This window comes from Monopterus albus, unplaced genomic scaffold (assembly GCF_001952655.1).
Source record: "Monopterus albus unplaced genomic scaffold, M_albus_1.0 scaffold130.1, whole genome shotgun sequence".
Lineage (NCBI taxonomy): Eukaryota > Metazoa > Chordata > Actinopteri > Synbranchiformes > Synbranchidae > Monopterus > Monopterus albus.
Window position 1 is genome coordinate 543095 of NW_018128010.1, and position 22801 is coordinate 565895.

The 22801-nt window shown below is 40.7% G+C and overlaps 2 protein-coding genes across 4 annotated transcripts in view; one reads left to right on the top strand and one right to left on the bottom strand.

The window, feature by feature from the left end:
• LOC109967499 (tripartite motif-containing protein 3-like) overlaps positions 1–7823 on the top strand; it is a 15361-nt gene extending 7538 nt beyond the window's left edge. For 2 of the 3 annotated variants that reach the window (XM_020613116.1, XM_020613117.1), the window contains exons 2-13: positions 924–1096; positions 1730–1970; positions 2144–2295; positions 2409–2589; positions 2674–3403; positions 3787–3890; positions 3977–4144; positions 4236–4404; positions 4937–4996; positions 5208–5278; positions 5630–5770; positions 5870–7823. In XM_020613116.1, the coding sequence (XP_020468772.1) occupies positions 963–1096; positions 1730–1970; positions 2144–2295; positions 2409–2589; positions 2674–3403; positions 3787–3890; positions 3977–4144; positions 4236–4404; positions 4937–4996; positions 5208–5278; positions 5630–5770; positions 5870–6022 (2304 nt within the window). In that variant the 5' untranslated portion in view covers positions 924–962 and the 3' untranslated portion in view covers positions 6023–7823. The remainder of the gene's footprint in view (positions 1–923; positions 1097–1729; positions 1971–2143; positions 2296–2408; positions 2590–2673; positions 3404–3786; positions 3891–3976; positions 4145–4235; positions 4405–4936; positions 4997–5207; positions 5279–5629; positions 5771–5869) is intronic. The other variant, XM_020613118.1, reaches the window with a different exon arrangement.
• A 225-nt stretch (positions 7824–8048) lies between these two features.
• frem2b (FRAS1 related extracellular matrix 2b) overlaps positions 8049–22801 on the bottom strand; it is a 49431-nt gene continuing 34678 nt past the window's right edge. The window contains exons 7-24 of the mRNA XM_020613094.1: positions 19916–20065; positions 18834–19043; positions 18522–18719; positions 18233–18397; positions 17815–17997; positions 17573–17703; positions 17289–17444; positions 16755–17058; positions 16447–16578; positions 15930–16261; positions 13679–13871; positions 13459–13563; positions 12997–13124; positions 12785–12919; positions 11653–11779; positions 11040–11227; positions 10808–10954; positions 8049–10541 (exon numbers count right to left, since the gene is read on the bottom strand). Coding sequence (XP_020468750.1) covers positions 10041–10541; positions 10808–10954; positions 11040–11227; positions 11653–11779; positions 12785–12919; positions 12997–13124; positions 13459–13563; positions 13679–13871; positions 15930–16261; positions 16447–16578; positions 16755–17058; positions 17289–17444; positions 17573–17703; positions 17815–17997; positions 18233–18397; positions 18522–18719; positions 18834–19043; positions 19916–20065 — 3485 coding nt within the window. The 3' untranslated portion in view covers positions 8049–10040. The remainder of the gene's footprint in view (positions 10542–10807; positions 10955–11039; positions 11228–11652; positions 11780–12784; positions 12920–12996; positions 13125–13458; positions 13564–13678; positions 13872–15929; positions 16262–16446; positions 16579–16754; positions 17059–17288; positions 17445–17572; positions 17704–17814; positions 17998–18232; positions 18398–18521; positions 18720–18833; positions 19044–19915; positions 20066–22801) is intronic.

Below are 22801 nucleotides of genomic sequence, written 5' to 3' on the forward strand. Positions count from 1 at the left end.
TTGTTGTGTCTTGTTGCTTTTCTTCTTTTGTCTCTCCTCTATCCACTCACCCCAACCGGTCGAGGCAGAAGGCCGCCCACCAAGAGCCGGGGTCTGTCGGAGGTTTCTTCCGTTAAAGGGAGTTTTTCCTCCCCACTGTCACCAAGTGCTTGCTCAAGGGGGATTTGTTGGGTTTTCCCTATGTAATAATATTGATAACAGTAAGGTCTAGACCTTACTTTGTAAAGTGTCCTGAGATGACTTTTGATGTAATTTGGCGCTATACAAATAAAATTTGATTTGATTTGATTTGATTAAAGCAGTGTGACTGTGGTGTTGGTGTTCTCCTAATGCTTTATGTGCTTATGTACCACATGTCATTGGCACGCTGAGCTAATCTGTGCTTGACCCAGTGATGCAGTTTCATGAAATGGTAACTTTGATCTCTACAGAGAGCCAGCAGGCATCCACTCAGCCAGGACTGAAAAAATGTTAATGACACAGATGACTGTGTAATGTGCAACGTTGCTGGGAGTGAAACACAAGATGCATTAAAACAGTTTTTGTTAACAGCATTTTTACCTACACACATGTTGGCTCCTAGACTGAGAGTTCTGCCCTGTGGTGTTAATCACATAGATTCTTTTTTTTCTACCACATTAGCTTAATTTGGATTTTTAAAAAAAAAAAAAAATTCACATGACCTCCGGCTATGCTGTTTGTGGGATCCTACTGGCATAGTTTTAATAGGAGAAGGAAAGTCTGGCATGCCTGCAGTTAACAGGACTTTGGGTGAGGTTTTCTAATGTGAACAGGCAATATTATGACTCATTCTTCCTTGTGCTCATGCTGACTCTAGGCAAATACACCCTCCTCACCCTCTGAGTGGTTCCTCAAGGCTTTCTTGACCCTTCTCCTGTTTCTTCCATCTTGTGTGTGTGCAGATTAAGTGGTCCCTTTGCCCCCTTTGAACATCCATCATCATGGCTAAGCGTGAGACCGGCAGCACCAGCCCTGTGGTCAGGCAGATAGACAAGCAGTTCCTGGTCTGCAGCATTTGTTTGGACCATTATCACAACCCCAAGGTCCTGCCCTGCCTGCACACATTCTGTGAGAAGTAAGCTCCAAGCCAATTAGCCAAACTTTATTTGCACAGCACGTTAATGCAGTTTAAAGTGCTTTACAGGTCACTGACAAGCTAAAAAGATTAATATGACAGTTGAAAGACAAATAGTAAAACAGTGGGAGGCAATTAAAGAGAAGATGATAGATAAGAATCTAATTAAAGCCATTAAGCATTTTTTAAGCAAAAATCCAAGATGAGACAGCTTTTAACACTTTTTTGACAAGATATAGAAAAAAATGTTTTTGATATCATATAAGAAAAGATGTAAATAGTTTAGTGCATTGCAGTGTTTTGTGTCCCCTCTACCTACAGTAGATTCTCTAAATGGGATGCATTATACCTAAAGAAATTAAAACATTTTGTGAATGGCCTCAAATCACACCACCCCCCACTAGCTGTTCCCTTGTCATTGTGGTTTCTCTAAGGCCTCGATCACTTTGGTTTCCACAGCTCTGCTGCTTCCACATAGGAGAGAGAATGCAGTTAATTAAAGAATTTGGTGCAGTCTGTTACTGTGTGCCCATTGAAAACTGCAAGCACTAGAATGTTGTTTTCTGACAAACAAAAAAATGACACCACATTGACCTTTCAAATTAATTTCTCTTGCATCTTGTCTTTGTGTAGATGCCTACAGAACTACATCCCCCCTCAGTCACTGACACTGTCCTGCCCAGTATGCAGACAGACCTCTATCTTGCCAGAGAAGGGTGTGGCGGCCCTGCAGAACAACTTCTTCATCACAAACCTAATGGAGGTGTTGCAGCGAGACCCAGAGTGCAGCCGACCTGAGACCTGCAGTGTTCTTGAGTCAGCCAGTGCAGCTACAGCTTGTCCACCCCTCTCCTGCCCAAACCATGAAGGCAAGGTAAGTTAAAACAAAAGAACCCAGACAAATAGTAGGCTAGATCGGTCAGAGGTCAACATTGCTGTATGTACTGTTAACAAGATTTTGTATCAAATATGTCTAGAATTTAAAAGCCTATTTATCTACAGAAATATGATGTTCAGTTTTTTTATGCTCCACTGCGCCACCTACAGGTGATGGAGTTTTACTGTCAGTCATGTGAAACGGCCATGTGTCTGGAGTGTACAGAAGGAGAACACAGAGAACATGTGACAGTTCCTCTGAGGGATGTGCTGGAACAGCACAAGTCAGAACTTAAAAATCAGCTGGACACTGTGCGCAACAGGTATAGATTTTAGTGGTTTGTTTCATAATGCATATTGGGCTGTAGAAGTATTGGAAAGAATGCTAATTTGAAAGTCTGATTTGCTCTTCATCATCTTTATTTTGTTCGGGCAGACTACCTCAGCTGACAACTGCCATCGGGCTTGTGAGTGAGATCTCCAAGCAGCTTATGGAGCGGAAAAATGAGGCAGTGACTGAAATCACTAACACTTTTGATGAGCTGGAAAAGGCCTTATACCAACGCAAGACTGCTCTCATTACAGAAGTGGAAAACATCTGTAGCACCAAGCAGAAGGTCAGAGCTCTGAAAATGTGCTGTGTTTTCCACATTTTAACTTAAGCACCATTGACTGTCTGCTTCTGCCTCTTTGGGTATTAGGTGCTTCAAGCCCAGCTGACCTCTTTGCTTCAGAGCAAAGAAAACATTCAAAGCAGCTGCAACTTCACAGAGCAGGCACTGAGCCATGGCAGTGCTACAGAGGTCCTGTTGGTCCAAAAGCAGATGGGTGAGCGCGTCAGTGCCCTGGCACGACACAATTTTCCTGAACATCCCCATGAAAATGGTCATCTGGAATGCCAAGTAGAGACGGATGGACTGAGGCGCTCCATCCAGAACCTGGGAGTCCTGATCACAACCGGAGCTGTAGGCCATACTAGTGTTGCCACTGGTGAAGGTCTGCGGCACGCGCTGGTTGGCCAGCACACTACAGTCACAGTCACTACTAAAGATAAGGATGGAGAACTGGTGAAGACTGGCAATGCTGCTCTAAGGGCAGAGATTGTTTCTGCAGATGGTGTGTGCACTGAAGCTGAGGTCGTGGACAACAAAAATGGCACCTATGATGTTGGATATACCATCCGCTCAGAGGGAGAATACATGTTTTCTTTGTTGCTGTATGAACAGCCTGTGAGGGGGAGTCCGTTCCGTTTGCGTGCTGTCAAACCGTCAGACGTCTTGCAGTCACCAGACGATGTGAAGAGACGAGTGAAGTCCCCAAGTGGAGGAGGAGGTCATGTTCGACAGAAGGCTGTGCGCAGGCCCTCCAGCATGTACAGCACCACAAAGAAAAAGGAAAACCCAATAGAGGATGAGCTGATCTACAGAGTGGGTGGGTGAATAACTGGCTTGGTCCCCCGTTAGTTATGGTATACGGAAGAGTATTAGGGCCACTGCATACATTTTTTTTTAAATTCTGACTTTAATCTCAGAATTTTGACTTTATTCTCAGATATTTATGCAGTGACCCTAATACTCTTCCGTAATTGCTGACTGGGCTACAAAATATTTAGCATTAAAGCACACAGTCTCTCTAATTCTCTGTTTCTGGATAAGCTGAGTACCTGATAATGCAGTGTTCAGTTTTAGGCCTCCTCTGTGCTGCAAAATAGTTCCCTCTGTTCAAACAGTTGCAACATAACAGCTCAACCTTTCAAGAGGTATTTTAACATGTATACCTCTAAAGCAGCCTAATCTCTTTTTTTATTTCAACAGGAACAAGAGGGAGAGATAAAGGAGAATTCACTAACCTACAAGGCATCACGACCTCCAGTAATGGACGGATTGTTGTGGCAGACAGCAACAGCCAGTGTATACAGGTCATTATTCCCTTTAGCAGCAATAAAATGATATGAATTATTGCACTGCGTAAGGCGTGGCATTATATAACATCCTCTACTTCTAGGTATTCTCAAATGATGGTCAGTTTAAAATGAGGTTTGGGGTCAGAGGTCGTTCACCAGGGCAGCTGCAGCGCCCCACAGGGGTCACAGTGGACATGAATGGTGACATCATTGTAGCTGACTATGACAACAGATGGATTAGCATCTTCTCCTCGGATGGAAAGTTCAAGGTGAATGTTCTCAGCCAGGAAAAAAAAAAAGTGCATATACAAATTAAAAATATTCAGCTGAATGACCAAACTGTCCGTCTGGCTATAACAGAGTAAAATTGGTGCGGGAAGATTGATGGGACCCAAAGGTGTGGCTGTGGATAAGAATGGGCATATCATCACTGTTGATAATAAGGCCTGCTGTGTCTTCATCTTTCAATCAAATGGGAAGCTGGTGACAAAGTTCGGAGCCAGAGGGACATCAGACAGACACTTCACAGGTACTGTGTGCTACTACAAGTATCAGTATGATCATTTCATTAATGATGTCTCTTACTTTACAGGAAGAGGCTGAGATGCACATCATCTGATGCTTCATGTGTCAGGTCATGTTGGGCCAGATTTACGGATCTGATTTAATTCTTTACAGGAATATTCATTTCACAGATTTGATTTATTTAGTGGTTAGCATGTTGCACATCTTTTTTTTTTAAAGACTCCACTTAATGTATGCATGTAACACTGCTTATTTAATGATTCTTTAGTTTTGCACTGATATTAAACACAACCCTGATCTTCATAGTACAAGACAGAGATGTAGGGATCAACATTTGTAATACACACTAAAGAATGGAAAATATGTGGCAGTTGCTTTTCTGTCTTTTCCTCTCCTCATATTTAATGGAACAAAAATAATTTATTAGGATTTGCTTATTACTGACTGATGTGGCTTAAGTTATTGCACAGACAGCACTATTTCAGTTAACTCACTTGTTCCTTTATTTCTCACCTGGACCTTTTCTTTTCTTGTAGAAAAAAGTGGTGCAAATATTGCACTGGAACAAAAGCTTAGTAAATCTGGCCCTGTTTTCAGTAAGTAATTGAGTGTGAACTAAGAAAATGAATCTGTTCTTTTGCTCCGTCATGTCTCCGGTGTTGTCCCACGTCAGCTCTGAGTCTCTCTGTGACTGCTGTGTGTCTTGTTTCCAACATCCAAAAATAGTGTGGAACTTCCTGTCATGTTTTACAGCAGTGGATGACACAGCTTTCCTTTTTCCTTCTCTTTCTCCTGTCCCGCTTCCAGGTCCTCACTTTGTGGCTGTAAATAATAAAAATGAAATTGTGGTGACAGACTTTCATAACCATTCAGTCAAGGTATGGTTTGTTGTAAGTTTGTGTTGACATTTTCTGTTCTTGTAAACCTGCACAGGAAACACTGTAAATAAATAAATCATATATTTGATTACTGAAAATGTTCCAAAGCATTTTTTTTACAACTTCGTTAATCTGAATGAAGTACTGGGGATATTCCTGTTCTTTCACAGTGATTGCTAGTCTTGCCAAAGTGCATATAAAACAGTAAAAGTAAAAAAATGTAAAAGGTAAACAGCTGTTGTGCATGACTGTTAATTTTAGCAACATCCTTTGTATCCTATTTTGCTTAACGTGCATTATTGTGTGTGACAACAGTCATTTTTCCATTTTCCTGTGTATTATCTCCTGTAGGTGTACAATGCAGATGGGGAGTTCCTGTTTAAATTTGGCTCTCATGGAGAGGGCAACGGACAGTTCAATGCTCCAACAGGTGTGGCTGTGGATGCCAATGGGAATATCATTGTTGCTGACTGGGGCAATAGTCGGATCCAGGTTAGTTTTCTCATCCTACATCTTACTGAATGCAGTAAGCAAATTTACTGTATTATATCACTTACCCAATTTGTCCATATATGATGTGTTACCAACCAGGTGTTTGATAGCTCTGGGTCCTTCCTGTCCTACATCAATACATCAGCGGACCCCCTTTATGGCCCCCAGGGCCTGGCCCTCACCTCTGATGGCCATGTGGCGGTGGCAGACTCTGGAAACCACTGCTTCAAGGTGTACCGCTACCTGCAGTAGAGACCTGAGACAGCCATCAACCGTAAGCACTGATAATGACACAAGCGACAAATTCCCCAGGGTGCAATGACCTTTCCAGTACAGCCTTTTGATGTGCACATCAGCTAATCTCCCAGATATAATTGTCTGAACCCAAGTTAACTCTTCTGATGATGTGTACTGAAGGTTGTTTTTAAAGTTGGATGATGTAGCCTCCTTGGGACAAGTAATGGACATAAAGATATGGATCGGTGGTACGGAACATGCCAAAGCTTTTTGGTGAGTTGATGGTATAATTACACAGTGCTTTCTGTGAGACCGGACAGGGTAGGAGATGGAATGAAGTATTTTAATGAGCCATACCTTGTTCAAATGCATGACGTTTTATTTTATCTTAATGTCTAGGCGACAATGCAGTGTTGCTTTTTCCATGAACTAGTTGATGCTTACAGTGAAATGAACTGCGCTATGCTTCCTAGCAAAGAAGATTTCTCATTTACTGACATCTTGCATAGAAATGTCACCGCCATCTGTGCACTGATTAGCTGTATGTACTGTATATACATAAATGTATATTGTGTATATTAGCTCACTGAGTATGTATGTGATATGACTTTGAAACAATTCAGAGAGCAGCAGCCACAGTTTCCAGGATTGTAAACGTGTGTATGGCAGCTGTTACTGTAAGAAGTGTGCTTTTGAGACCATACCCAGCACATGCTTAAAACAAGTGTCATATTTATTGCTAATGTAATCAGCACAATATGTTTTGTTAATATCTGTTTGTTTTAAAGGAAACACAAAGTTAATTTATTTTATACACCAGCTCAGCATTTACAAATTATTTTTCTAAATTCATGTGTTTTGGTTTTTCGTTGGAGCTTCATACTTTATCCATGGTCCTTACAGAGAAATTTCACCTTAAAGCAGAATTCGGCAGAAAATTTAGATTGGCGTTTGTGCACAATGCAGCTCTTTTCCAAGGCTGCAAGCCAATCTTTGTTTTCATTCAGAATGTCATTTAAAAACAGGTTTTCTAAGCTTCACTTTTCTGAATGAGCTCACGGGCTCATACAAAGTTTGTTTTGCCTTTAACAATTAAATGTGTTTATAGTTTATTCATTAATGTGTTAATACACATCTCAGGAAATCCACCCAAATTAGTCACCATATGGAAGTAGCAACTTCAGATGAGAGGGACACTGGGAGCGATGTCAGGAAACAGTTCATTTAACATAGTGTGGATTCAATGTCATAAGAATTCTTGGAATGAAATATGAATTCTGTTTTGCAGCCGGTTAGTTAGATTTGCTTTCACATAGGAAACTATTACAAAATGATGAAGTAGTGACTTATTAGATGGCATTTGCCAGCAAACTCATCCAAGCTTCAGAATAGTTTCTAATGCTGTTAGATCTGAGGACAAGCCTGTAGCAGTAGAGCTGTTGCTGCTCTTACTCCCCCTCCTGTTCATTCTGTATAATGTCATAAGAAAGCCTGGTGCCACAACAGAAGAGAGTCAAAGGTGCAAGGAAAAGACAACTTCCTGGCCTGATGTAATTAGTCACAGGGCTGTGTTAAACTCCCACATGCAAACGTGCACCCGCCGCAGTGTGAAGATGTCTTGTGCTACAGAACATGGCCCGATTTAGTCACCCAGGAAGCTGTTTTTCATGCACTGATTGATTTGTTGCCAAACAGGAGCTCAGGCATCTTTGAAGAGTCGGAGGCTCACCATTTTAAGATGTCTGAAAGATTTTACTCTACGTTGTTTGTCATACAATACAAACACGCTTGTTTTCTCTATGAATATGCACTGGTAATAAAAGCACATGGTTTACTGAGTTGTTGTAAATGTATTGGCCTACTCATTATGCCTGACTTGCACTGAGGGGAACTGACCTGTTTGTTCATGTAAATTAGACCATTAATCACTGAATAGTGGCACTGAGGAAATGACAAGATAAGTAGATATGGTGGATGCACATCTACATTTAATTTCATCCTGAATGAATAATAAGAGCAACCACAGAACAATTTGTAGTAGTTACTGTAAGTGCCTTGTCTCTCTCTTCTCAGAAGGCCTTATATTCTGCATTTTGACAAAAAAGGGTTCACCTGGATCAGTGGATGTTTATGGCAATGGTTTTAAGTGACTTCACACATTTCCCTCCCTGTGACACTACTGAAAAACATCTTCAAGCTGAAATGTATATTTTATCAAAAAAACATACAATTTTGTTTTTTTTTGAAAAATTTATTTGCAGACCACTTTGTGCTTCTGGCCTGTTCTTACTCACAGCACATACAGTATGCAATTTAACAATAACCATTCCCAAAACAACTAAAGGGTATATTTATAGGCAATGCATATGCATATACATGTGCATAAAAAGCTCAATGCATTGGAGTGGAATAAAAGAACCAGTGTCAAACCTAATTTAGCAAGCAGCTGTGCACTGAGGGGAAATTTTGGGCTAAACATTTCATGAAGGTATGATATCACAGGTTGCATAGAATAGTTCTTGATTTCAAAGTAAAATATAAGCCTGACAAATAAACTGACTATGAAGTTGGTGTCTCTTATTCAGTATACAGTGCTATGAGGTAATCAGATTTGATGGCAATATGGTGCCTGGATCTGAAACAAGACAAAGCCAAAACACTGATACATGAGAAGTTTGTATAATGTTCCACCTCATCTGTGCAAGGTTTTAAAGCAAATGGCATAAACTGTATGTGTATTGTACAGTATAATCTACAAAGTACAAGCGGTACAATAAAACAGGTTCAAATCAAAATTAAAAAGGGAGAGGAAATGATATACGATTTGCATGTGCTAAATAATGCATTAAAAATAAATACATTTAAAACTAATTAATCAGGGAGAGAATTTTTAACAAGATGATTGTGGGTAAAACATTTAATTCCCTTTAAGTGAAATTTATTAGATGATATTGCAAGTGTTAAAAGATATAACAGCCCAGTCGACACCCTGTTCTTAGAGAGATGTAGAGTCCCAGCTGTGTCTGTTACACTACAGTAGTTAACATTAGAATTTCAGCATACCAGTTGAGCTACGAGTGAAAATAATTCCTGTTGGAAACAGTGGATCTGGACCCACTACTACAGCGTACTACACTGTACAGACCAGCTGTCTTGAAAGTCGGCTCAGTACTACAAACTCTCAACAGTTTAACTTATCTTTGTTGATTTAGTGCCACGTGTCAATTACAAGGTCTCATGATATTTCAATAACTAAATATTGGAGGGAATATAACAATAAAAATGAGCTACTAATAAATAGTTTTCATGTGATAGGCTGTAAAATACAATCTAGTGTAAATGTAGATGAGATTTGTCACAATTCAGTTCAAATTCAGCCTTCAGTTTTGTTTTTTTTTTGTTTTTTTTTTACAATTTCAATCAAAAATAAATGCATGCAAAAGCATGAGCATAAGAAACCACAGTCAAATGAAAATGAAATCATCTGAATGAATGTATTACCGATCACACAAGACATAACACATCATGACACCTCAAAGTCCTGTAGGCACGCACTGAATCTAAGGACAAACCAATCTTTATAAGAACAGACATTTACCCAGTGTAAGCAGACTATGGACAGTGCCTTAATGCAGAGCATCAAACGTATAAAGCATGTTGTTAACTACTATAATATGTAAAATAATCCAGCTTGTTTTGACTGACTCAGTAAAACACCAAATGCCATTCAAGTTAAGAGGCATCATCTGTAGCACCTTTGGAAACATAATAACACCTTTTTTTTGGATCAAGTGGTGCCAAAAGCAAATCAATAAGTGAGGGCTGACAACTTTACAAGTACCTTGAAAGCGCTACTAACACAGTCTGTGTCCTAGTCAGTGTCCATACCACTTCCTGATGCAATATTTCAAGTAGATTTCTGAATAGAATCAAAGCTCTTGCAATTTGTGTTTCTTCACACACAATCTTCACTTTTTATCTAAATGTGAGGCACTTGCAAAATAAAACAAACTCTCAGTTGTCAGGCTGTGTGTTAGACCTCTGAGCTGTCACTACTACTGAGGCCTGGTGTCATCATGGGCTCTGCGCTGCTGGAGTTCTTGGGTACATCTTTCTTCTCTCGCTTACACCGGACCAATAACACTGCCACAATGATGATGAGAATGGTGAGGAGCAGCCCGACAAAGATACCAATGATCAACACTAGTCTGTTGTCACTGTCTTTGTGGTTGAGCTCATGGGGGATGATCCCTTTGGTAAAGATCTCCCTCTCTATGCTTGTCCTCTGCTGGTTGCTGCGGTCCAGCGTGATGTGCAGGATGTTGGTGCCACGGTTGTTACTCGCACCGATCTCCTCTATGTCTGGCACATCATTGGCTGATCTTCTGGTGCGATGCTGATCCTTTGGAAGCAGATCTGTGTGCTGGCCCATCACATGGTATTCCAGACTTCTCTTCCCTATGCCACGGTTAGCATTATCCCGAGAACGGACAGTGTAGATGGTGTGAATATACCACTCTCTCCCTGCAGACACCTGGAGGGAGCAACAGTTTTATACCAGCTATACCTCTAGGCCACTTTTAGTGTATATCTGGACCAACATAACAATGAAATGTCACTTCAAACATTCAGTATGTCCAGTGCAGTTACTGTACAATGGAGCTGAAAAGGAGAAAACTTTACAGCAATTGATTTATGCTCGTGAGGCCTGTAGAAATACCAATACCTTTCGTTCTTAACAAGCCAAAAACACAGACGCACATAAAATAAATGTTTCTCGTACATGACCTGCATACTAACCTGGAAGAGAGCTGAGGAATCCATTTTGAAACCATCTGACCCAGGTTGTCTCACTAGAGCTAAGGCACCAGCATCATCCACTGCCAGGAAGGCATTGAAAGCTACATTACCAAACGACCGGGCCTGGGTTTCTGGCTGGGCCTTGTCCTGGAGTGAAACAGGAAAGAATGTTTAAGTTTAAATGGACACAAATCACATACATTGGATGAATGATGTACTTTTGTTTCCTCACAATGATCTTGAATCTGTAGAGAAGTGATGGAGCATCAGCCAGGCAGCCAAACTCAAAGTTGCTGGGGTTGTATTTAGGGACATATCCATCAGCTCCAGTACACAGGAACACTTTCTCTATGTTACAAATGAAGGAGTCGCCCAAGTTCTGCACTGGATCCACCATCACTCGGCCATACACTGTGTCCCCTGGGGGGGGAGGGAAATACAGTTTTCATCACAGCGAAACACATGTAACACAACATATGTGCATAGTATTCATGGTTTTAATGAAAGCAACTTTAAAACCTAAGATAAAACTGCTCTCTAACTCTTGACAAGAGCAGCAGCTTCAAGGGTTTCTCAAAAACGTTCAAGACCTTTTTGGAAGTAATAAAGTTCACACTCTCCTAATTAGTTTGTTTTGAGAAAAGACATTCAAGTGGTCAAAATGACAATTCATGGAGGCCTCATTTTTGTTTCATCCTGTTGAATCAGGAACTAATGGGGAACATTACTTCCTAAGTCCTAGGAGCTAAGCAATGAAATACATTCACAGCCACCCATTCAATTTTGGCACTTCCAAAAAACCTTCAAGGACATTTGTCTTTTTTGGCTGCACATTGCTGCCTTACCCTGTGAGAAGACAGTGTCACTTTCCTGTTCAAAGCCCATGGAGCTGTCTGAGAGCCAGAGCGTTCTTTTAGAGAATAAAATCATGTGCGTGTTCAGACTGAACTCAGCAGCCACGGTGTCGCTGACCTAGAAACACATACAAGACACAACACTCAAAAATGGTTTTTAGATGGACACTGTGAATTTTTTAAATACTGCTTGCTACATGATTACACCTAATGGACAGTGCATCCAGTGTGTCTGGTCATTTGTAGACTGTGTCAGCGGGAGTATGACACACTTCTCAATAAATTCACAGTCTTCCTTGTATTTGCAAATAGCTCCACTACTCACCTTCATGTTCTGCATAATAAGACCAACACATTTGTAAAAGATGTAAGATTACAGCTTCACAAATGTGAGAATTTGCTTGCTTGTCTTCATTTCCTTTTTTTACTGGAATACACTGGGAATTTATGTTAAACAAAATGAGATTTCACTGGATATCTTTGGACTGGGGATAAGTTAGATGGGGATTTGTATGACCACTCCAGGTCGATGTTGGCATCAGCATAAGGAGTCACACATCACTGCAGGTACAGTTAAAAGATTGAAAGTGGGATGTTGATTAGTGATGTGCCACTCTCTGAGAAAATGAGAAGAGTAGAAACTTTTTGACTAATTAGTGGTGTTGCCTCTTTTTCTCAGCTGATCCAGACAATAGAGAGTGAAAGAAAAATAAATGTGTAAATATGAACCAAGCGATGTGACTTAGAGGAAGTAATGAATGAAGGAAAAGGGGTGAATAAATAAAACACGTCATCCAGTATTCACAAAGATTAACAGGTACTTGTTTCAAATGTACAACAGTGGTCTGAATTTAAATAAACCCAAGTAAAATATGTGACTTAATCCATGCATGTTAATTTCATAACTTCAATCAGTGTAGTTGAAATAATATGTTATTTAACTGTGATAACAGAACACTATACTTCACTTTTGGTTTTAGATTTTTAAAATTTTACAGAGTAAAAGTAATTGCTTATTTTAATATATAATTGTTTGAGTTGGCCTCCATTTCTTGCTGAATCCTGGTTTTACTTACTTAATTGCCCCACAAGGATCACTAACCTTTAAACAAGAGGAACTTACCTGCTGAAAGCGGATATCCAGGTCAAAGGTAAGAGGCTCTCTAGGATTGCAAACGGGAGGGATGGTGTACTCCAGGCTGGGTTGGGATGTACAGGGGATCAGCTTCACTGTGTACGTGCCAGAGTAGTCACGCACCTGAGAGGGGAAATTGTGATCAGTATGAACAGGATAAACAATACAGCCACTCTTAGGAACACAAAATGTTTCCTCACAGCAAAATCAGAGATGAATGTCCACTGCTGGATGGGCTGGTTGTAAGTTGGCTCATTCCTCACAAGACTGAGGTTAAAGGTCAAACCAGGAAGGTCCGGACACATGACCATGGAGATGAGTGGTGAGGCTGATGGTAAAATATATCAAAGTATTAAATCAGCATCCTCAGTTGCAAGTTAAAATGCTTAAATAAAAAACAAACATAAGTGACAAAGGGACACAAATACCATTATTTTTATCTATTGATAATGTACTTTAAAAAGAGAATTAGTGCACAGCTTAAAATGTATTATCACACATAAATATAACCATGCAGTTAAAAGCTAAGTGAATCCTCTCCTGCTCTAAAGATCTTCTATATCAGGAAATGTTTTATCTCAACTTGTATGCAAAATATTATGATATGCTATAAAACAGACTCATAGATCACATCAAATTTAAACACTACATCACTTCTGTACCTGGATGTGCAAACACAAACAGGCCTCTAAATCGAGCCTCAGTGCGGAAGTTGACCACTAGTCGCCCTTGGCCATTTATACGCATGCTAGCTGGGTAAAGAGCACCTGCAAAGACAGTCACAGACAGAGTTAATTTAAGTACTAATTTACACCCCTCATTTAGAGAACATATTTGAAGTCATTCTCAAGTTTATCTTGCAAACAACTGTTCAGGTCATACCTTGTAGTTCAGATTCTGGTGGGCTACCAATACCATCCCTCCATAAGATGGCAGTGTCGTATACAAATGTGAGCTTCAGCTCTGACTGTAAGTCAAAATGCTGCCATCCTCCTGCTCCCACAGGGGAGTGGAAGACATAGGATACATGGAGCGGGACTCGTAGGGTTACATAGGACTGGACCAGATTCAGAACCTACAATTAAAACCAACATTTTGTGTCTGAGCAAAAAATTCAAGTAATTCTTCATAGAGAAAAACATAAAGACATCCTGCATAAAGTACATATACAATATCTCTAGAAATAATGGGTGATATAAGCAAGTTCTGTTCTGAATAGGGTTTCATTAAGTTCACAAACTGATTGGATTTGGCAACACATACAGTACATTAGAGGATTTGAGAAACATTTCACTGGGAAATCGTGCTTATATTGTAAACATCAACAAAGAATCATTAAGTTCATTGATGGTCTATAACTCTAAGGTTGAATGTATTCTCCATAGTGTTCATGGACTCTGACCACTACATTTTCATCTTTTCAAATTGAAATTTTTCAATTGCAAATCAAATATGTCCAAGTTATAATGTCTTGCTGTTTTTAGTTAACACCACAAACTAACAAGCAGGGACTCTGCGACATTTACATCTTTCTCCAAAAAACAGCTCCCATAAATTGGTCAAAGAATTCCAAGCACAGAGCAAGCTCTTGTGGGTATCTGCATTTTCCTCTGACCTGTGAGAGGTACCTGCCTGCACTGGCTCCATGTTCCTGTGGAGACATGTCGATGCCTCTGGGCGCTAAGAGTTGTGGCAAATGATTTGCAGAATGGCCTTTGACACAACCTGCTGGGCCTTATTAGATTCCTGTGGTCATGTTAAGCTGGACACTAAACCTTACGCTGTGACATGACACTGCCCCCAACCTCCACCGAACTGTCTCTGCTCAGCCTGCCTGACCAGTCAGAGGACTACTCTGGCCACAGGGCACCCACACACAAAAAAAGCTGTTTTTCCCATTGATCCCGACTTAAGGATCCTGAAACGAAACCTGTGAAGCCCCAGTCCATGCATCTACATACTCTTTTGCTCTGTTCAACAGTAACCATAGCAACAAAATCTAAATACAGGGCTCTACAAGAGCTGAACGTATACATCTCTCTCTCTCTCGATGGATGCCTTCATTGCTAGATGTGTGTACTCCAGGATTTCTTTTATAAATTATTTGATTGTCCCTGTACAATGCAGCCACCAATCAGTGAAGAAAGAAGTGAGCATGATCATCATTTATTGCAAATTATGTGCACTATCAATTTCTGACCTCAAGATATTACTCCTGACTGAGGTAAAGTTTATATTACTAGCAGCAGCCTGCTTACTTATCAAGATGCGTTTATTACTGCCACATTCACATTTAGATGATATGGCTACAGGCAACATACTGTAGTTGTACTTGCTGAGAAAGACTGTTATCACCTGTGTGTTGCCTTTGTTATGAAATAAACCCAAATCCATGTAAAATGAGAAATTCTCATTATAATAATAATCCAATATACACAGTTATATACCGTCAGAGCCTAAATATATTTTCCAGTGCTGTGGGGCTTTAATTAATAATCCTTAGTAAAGAGCGTAGTGAAGCTTTTCACCATGATGTACCCCATGCGCTCCTCTGGCCCTTTATCAACACTCTACCTTAATTAACTGCAAGTGAACCAAAAGTGGTTTCCACGGTGAATGCAAATGTTGAAAGCTGCAAGGCGTGCGTGCCAGGAGGACTGAGAGGCTTATAAGAGTTACTCCTTCCTATATCCATATATAGCAGTTTGTAAAGCAGAGAGCACATTGTGCACATAGCAAGACACACAAATAGGGGTTTTTATGAGGCTGCTGATTATTGACTTTGCCATAGGAACTGAAGGACACAGGGTGCAGGGTTAGTCATTACTACAGAGGTTAACAAGTGGTCTCAAGACAATAACAGATGATCTCTCTAAAAGTTAGTATTCACTTTGGGGTCTTTAAAGGAAAACCAAGTAGGCAAGCAGGGTTTTAATATTGCTGTAAATTATTAATCACTGAAATCCAAGTGGATTTTGGAATCAAAATAGGGAAGACTTTTTATACAGCATAACAGACCAGTAAGTCCTAAGTCCACATTTGTACCCTCAAGGGCCTCCACTTACTGAGCTTACTCCTTGAGATGACAGAAGACATCAGTGGTAAACTGAAGCTCAAAAGTGGGGTTGCTTACCTGCCCATCAGTCCCAATGGTACCTCCACAGTCACTCAGCAGTTCAGACATGTCATAGTAGCTAGTAAATTCCCACAAACAAGCCTCCAAGTTGAGGTTTCTGTAGAATCGTAGTGTGCTGGATCCCCTGAGGGTAGTGCTGTACTGGTAAGGAGCAGTCTCACCAATCACTTCTGGATTTTTGGTGGCTTCAGTAAGGAAGCCGTAGTGAGTCTTGACCTCAGTGTAGTCCAGTAAATTGGAGCAGCGATGGTGGCCAACGCGGGTACCATCAGGGCTCAGCGTGAGCTCAAAGTTAGAAAGGGGCTGGGTGGACACTACAGGCAACATACCTGAGGGAGGATACACATGAAGCAGCTATAAAATGGAAGTGTGTACATGTTAGATTAATAATTAAAGGCAAACTAACTGACGTAGCTTCTTTTTAAAAGAATTTAGTTTGACTGTCCCAGAGTGGTTTCAAACCAAACACCTGAGATATTTTCACCGGTGAAAATATCTCATTGGCTCTTCTTACCATCAATGTGAGGCATGGTGACAGTTAGTTTGATGAGGTTGGAGTGGTCTGTGTCCTCTACTCCAGTATACCGCAGCTTGGCAGAGAAGGGCTCGGCCCCCACTGTGCCTACAACACGAGGCTGGCACATTCCTGAAAACCCACCATAAACAAACATCAAATGTGTTGTTTCCCTAAAAATCCTTCACAGAAAAATCTTTTCCCTCTCAGATTTCTGTCAGAGCAAGAACAGCAAGTACTGTGGTGGAAGAGCAACACACTGCCAGCAGCTGCTTATCATGTTGAGCCAGAGAATGAGCTGCACTCACCCTTATCCATGCTGATGGACACTATGGGGCTACTGAGCTCCAGACCTTCATCACCGTTAGAGTTCACAGCCCTCGCGGCACACTGGATCCTGGACCCAGCGTGGAAATAGACTGAGTCCAGAGTGATGAGCTTGGAAGAGGTGAAGAAGGTATCAAAATCAACTTCCCTCATAGGGCTGGTGACACCGTCCGGACTGGTGGGGGCACTAACGAGCCAACGATAACGAGTTAGGGTGTTGTTGATGTTCTCACTGACACAGAGGGAGGCTGTTTTGTCATAGTCTGGGTACTTTGCATTACAGGCCTGTAAAAGGGAAGATAAATTATGCTCATGAGCGAAATGCACCTAAAACCACTGCAATAACCAAAGTTATTTCTGTATACTACTGATGCTAAATATTAATGCATTAACAGTATTTACCTATCTGAACCTGCACTTCTAAAACTAAAGTCTTTACTCAATGAATCATTAGAAGATTATGTGACTGAAAAGTATATGACTAAGTATTTATTGGTCTGTTAGTTGGGACATACAGTGACACAAATGACAGGGTATCCAGCCACAGGGAGCGAGTCCCTGGTCTTGTCGATGTCATCGTAATGCAGCAGAGAAACCACTCTGGGTACTGAGGGGAAGGTGACATCTGCCATGCTGCTGGTGTCTTCAATATAGATTATGGCTTTACTCATCTGTTGAGTGACAAGCAGAGTCAATTAAGAAAATGTTCATTAAGAACACATTGCTGCTAATGTGATGTTTTACCAAGTAGTAATATACTTGACAGTTAAATTACATACTAATTTGACTTAATTCTCACCTCTGTTTCTGCCACCATGTTCTCATCAGGCTTCAGGTGCACAGTGAATGCCTCCCTCATTTCTCTGACACCATCATATAAAATCTCAACCTCCACATAATGCTCTGTGTCACCCTCTTTAAATACAATTTCTGCCAAGAAAGGAAAGATTTGACAAAAATGTATTTATTTATTTACTTACTTAGTTAGGCAAATTTCAGATTGCTGTTGTCTCAATAAATGTGTCAAGCAATACTGTTTACTTTCAGATATGGGATGGTAGTCCTCTCCAGAATTAGCAGATCCATCCTTGGTGTGAACCCGGACAACAGAGACTTTGGAGGCATCTCCAACGTGCAGCACTGGGATCTTCACCACAGACACTTGGCTACTTTCCCTCGGTTCATTCACACTAAATTTGGTCTCTCCGAACCTAATAATGGCTTCTGAAAAGGCATGACATGTAGTTTTAATCATGCTAGTATACTGTAACTGTAACACTGCAGTATACCACCTACAACTTTCTGAATTTGTTGCCCCATTGGTAATATTATAAAAGACACCATGACAAATTTAATCTAACTTAAAAGATGTTTTAATCACATACAGTTCTGCACATGGTGCCTTTGAATAGAACTACTGTATGGAGCAAAGTGTAACAAGAAAACACAGCGCTCTTACTGTCTGCATCATCTTTTATCTTGATAAGCGTCTCATTCTGCCTTCCAATAGATGCTCCAAATGGAGAGTCACTCTTGGGGCTTCCTAACACAAGACGGAGCTCTTCTTCTTCCTCATGTTCTGTGTCATCAACTAGAACCAGTACACAAGGCTTTTCACTCTCCCCTGAAAAGAAATTTTAAAAATGCAGGGAAAAAATATTAAGCAGCCTCCTACATCCTTGTTATCAACTGTAACAAGTAAAGATAAAACATGAAAGGATACATGTACTAAGGTTTTACTGCAGCACCTGGTGAAAAGGTAATGATGGAAACATCAGTATTGGGCCTCTCAATGAAGTCCTTTGTGACCTGGGCTGTCCCCTGCCTGCTGTAACAGCGTACTGTGGACTTGTAGCTGATATCACCACTACGGTATATTGTAGCTGAGATCTGCCCTGAGTTCTCATTGCCCACAAACACAGCATCAAGGAACTGCACCTTTGGCACTAGAACAACATAATTAAACCCATAAATCAACATCAGAAATACTGCGTAAACATCATAAATCACTAAGTGTAATGACATGAAATATTTCAATTGCAACCAGAATTTTCACTCACAGTCAGAAACAGAGTCATTGATGAGGATGGTAGTCTTGCTTGGCTCCCCGAGGATCCCATTCATGGGCATCCGTATAACCAGTTCAAACTTCTCTGGCCCCTCCAGCACCGGCTGGCCCAGGTCATCCAGGATGGTCACACGAAATGTCTGCATGGTGACCCCTGGCGCAAAGTCCAGATTCCGGCTGATCCCCACATAATCCACACCAGCTACTCAATGACACAATATAGGTCAGGCATATCTGAGAGAACAGACTGCTTACGGTATACAGTGGATATAGCACAAATGGACTACAGTACTGTATGTGATCTCATATTGATGACAGTTATTGTGTTACAGTAGTTCATAATCCATTTATTAATGTCAGGCAGCAAGCAAGATGAAAGGATATATCCTGCATTGCGCTTTCTGACTCATGTTTAATGGTCATGAACAGCTGGAGTTTATTGGAATTTAAAGGAGTGACGCAAGAAACTGGATATCTCCATGAGTGCAAAAGGGCTATTCATTTACCATTCTCTGAAGAGTCTGGGTATTGAGAGCTCACCTTTTGACTGCAGGTTTTTTCTTTCATGGAGTTAAGACCCAGTTATTTCTACCATGCTTCATATGATTTGATGCTAGTTATTTTTACAGTTAAAGTGCAGGCTTGAGCAGAGATGTTAAGAGTCTGAGCCAGAGGGTGAGAGAAGACTCCCTGGGGGCAAGAGGTAATAGAGGCTATAGGGTAGGCTTGAGGAGATAGCAAGCAGTCTTAGATTCTAAAGTTTGCTTACCAACTTGCCAAACTATCAGTATGCATTCCTAAATCTGTTCTTACTCAAACCACCATTATCTTCACAACACTGGTTATAGCTAACAAGGCCCCAGTAGAGAAGCCCTGTGTTCTCTCCCCCTACCTTTAAACAATGTTTACATCCCAAAGGTCATCCCAGCATATCCAGCAATAACATTTCCTGGAGCTCATGAAAACAAACAATGACAGGGTATTGACCTAACTCTGTTGTTAAGAGAGGTTTATATCTCTCTAAGCATTTACTAATTAAAGCTGTGTTTAAGTGCACCTTGCAGGGACACATACCCTCAGCTGAGACGGGATCGGTCTTTCTTGAGCGCACTGTGACAGTTCCTGCTTTGGAAAGATCAGTCCCTGTCCTCCACACCTGCACCTCCACAGAGCCATCACTCTCATCCACATGGTAGTCTGTGCTGCCAAAGTAGAAGACAGGAGCTGCAGAGAACAGAAGAGAAAGGAGTGAAGGAGATGGAGAAAAGTGCACAGGAGGATGTAATCCACAATCATCTTTTGGCTGTTTCACAACAGGATACCTGAGTGCCTGATGTAATTGCTGAGATGAATCTGTAATAGCTAGCATACTCTGTGAGATTATCTCTGATTACAGGAGAAATTGAGGGACTGTTTCCATCGAAACACCAGCATGTAGTCAACACTGTAATTGTAGCCCTTAACACAACACCTTCTAAATTCTTGAAATTGTGTTTTGGTGGAATTTCTACCTCTGTATGGAGTATTAAAAAACAAAAAGGGACCTGAAAGCTTTTCTGAATTTCCTCGTTTGGTCTGGATGAGCCTTGTAGTGGAACTTACTTTGAAAGTGATGGGTCTGAGACGCAGGCAGGAGGCCTGACAGGAGGTCTGGGGGATGTCGAGCTTGATATGCCAGCCCAGGCCTGCCTGACTGCAATTAGTATTTCTATAAGCTGAGATTCCACTGCAGCCACACTCACCCACTGCTGTTCTAGTTAACCCTTTCATCGTTTCCCCTCAACAATGTACAACATGTCATGCTGCTTGTGAAATGGTTGTTTAAGGTCTTGGAAATAATCTGAGCAGCCAAAAGCTGAAACCAAACGAAAGAGCAAACTATACTTAAAATTCTCCCGTTATCATCAAATACCATATTATGACTAATGCAAACAAGCCTCTCCTGAGCAGTAAAAACATTGTGGCTTACAGAGTGACTGCAACCAAAAAAGAGTAATTTAAGTAAATGGTGGAGGCCATGGGCAGAGTTGTGGTTTCCATGACAATGGATCTCTGCACCTACAAAACGGCACTCTGCCGTTTCTCATCACACAGTACGAGGCAAAAATGGAAGCGAGGATGTGGAAATACACTAAGTGATAATTGAACTGAACCAAAACAAATCCATACTGTTGTAACTGTGTGATGATGTTATCTAATGAAATATTATCTATTGAAAGCAAAAGACAAGTGCAAAAAAACCCCATTAAATGTCAGTCAACGATGCTGCCAGGCAAAATTACTGATCAGGAAATACCTTTTATTATTATGCACTATATAATTATTGTTCCAAGTAATCAGAGTCTCAGATCAGCTGACCTTGGCAGCAGCAGCTCTATATTAACAAGCTAAGACATGTTATAAAAGCAAAAATAAACTTTTAAGGCAAAGCTTTGAGACGTGTGGTTCTCAGATCAGCCATCTCTGTGGTTGAAATAACATTACCCTGAAGTGCAAGTAAAAAACTGAAAACTTTTATGTTATATTCTGTCCTGAGAGCAGAGCCAGGACAATAAGTGCTGTATCAAGAGGCGTGCAACTGCCAGAATTTCCCCCCAAAGAACAACCAAACAAAGATGGTTTTGGCTGCCTGCACTGGATCCCAACAGGAGGAGTAATCAGATCTGCTAGCCTGAGGTTAGCAGCCAGGAACTCAGACCCTGTTGTACTAGACCAGTAATCAGATAAGGTTTGTTGCAGCAGACAAACAGTGAGCTTCAAAGAGCTACGGGCCATTAACTGAAAGGTAAACCTCTGACTCCTAGGCTCCAGCAGCAGCAGCCTCCTACACCACAAAGCACATATAATGTTGCCTGGATGTAAACTGGAGACAAGCCAGTCTTAGGTCTCTATATTATAAAAATGATTTGATGTGTATAAACTTTAACTCATTAAAAAAATGTAACTGATTCATAACTTTAGATTTTGTATAGAACTATATCATTTTAATTAGAATGTCATAATATTAACCACATTTTACTTTTTAAAATCTTGGAAAACATAAAAGAAATAGGATTTTAAGGGAGTGAAATATAGAAATACTGATTTTAAAAAACAATCCCAACAATCCTTCTGGTAAAATTAAAAATACAGAAGGTAAGTAAGGAATAAGAGCAACATTACATGTAGTCAATATGCCAGCCAATTTATTGAACAACATACCTCAATGACAACCCCCCCAAAATATTTTACTGTTGCCTACATGTGAACATAAATTAAAAGTAGAGGTACAAGAGGAGTCACAGACATCCCAAAGGGGACTGTTACACTCCCACTGACTGCTTGATTTCACTTGAACTTTGCATGACATTCCCACAGCGATAAGTGGCTTCTCTAATGGTGATATTCAATTGAGCCCTGGCAAATGCTCCTCTACCCACCGAGTGCTCAACAAATCTCTCTCCAGCAGAATAGGAAAGCCGCTTCATATTCAGTACAGTATAATCTACAACTTTAACCACTGAGGACCGTGAGAATTGCTTGAATTTTCAAAGCAGACACTGGGATGAGCATCTTAAGGCTGTTGACTGAAGACAGCATCTCTCTTAAGTACTTTGGACATCTGTTTATATCAAAATGAATGGGAATCCAGGTGAAATATAATGACAGGTTTTGAGGGTTCCCCCTCAATGCATCCACATCCAGGATATAGTTCACATGCTCGGCACCCGCCCACCTTTAAAACAGCTCGTAATCATACCTTCAGAACCAGAACAAACTTTACAGGCAACTGACTCGAGACTATAAACACATGGGTAAAGTTCTGCTGTACAAGCATCCTCTTGTCTTATAGCCCCAAACACCAAAACATTTCCCGGATGCAGAGTCAATATCAAACAGCAATTACCTCAGCAAGAAAGAAAAAGTTTCTTAAAACCTTCAAGGATGTTGCCATTTATGTGCAGATGGTCTGCCACTTGG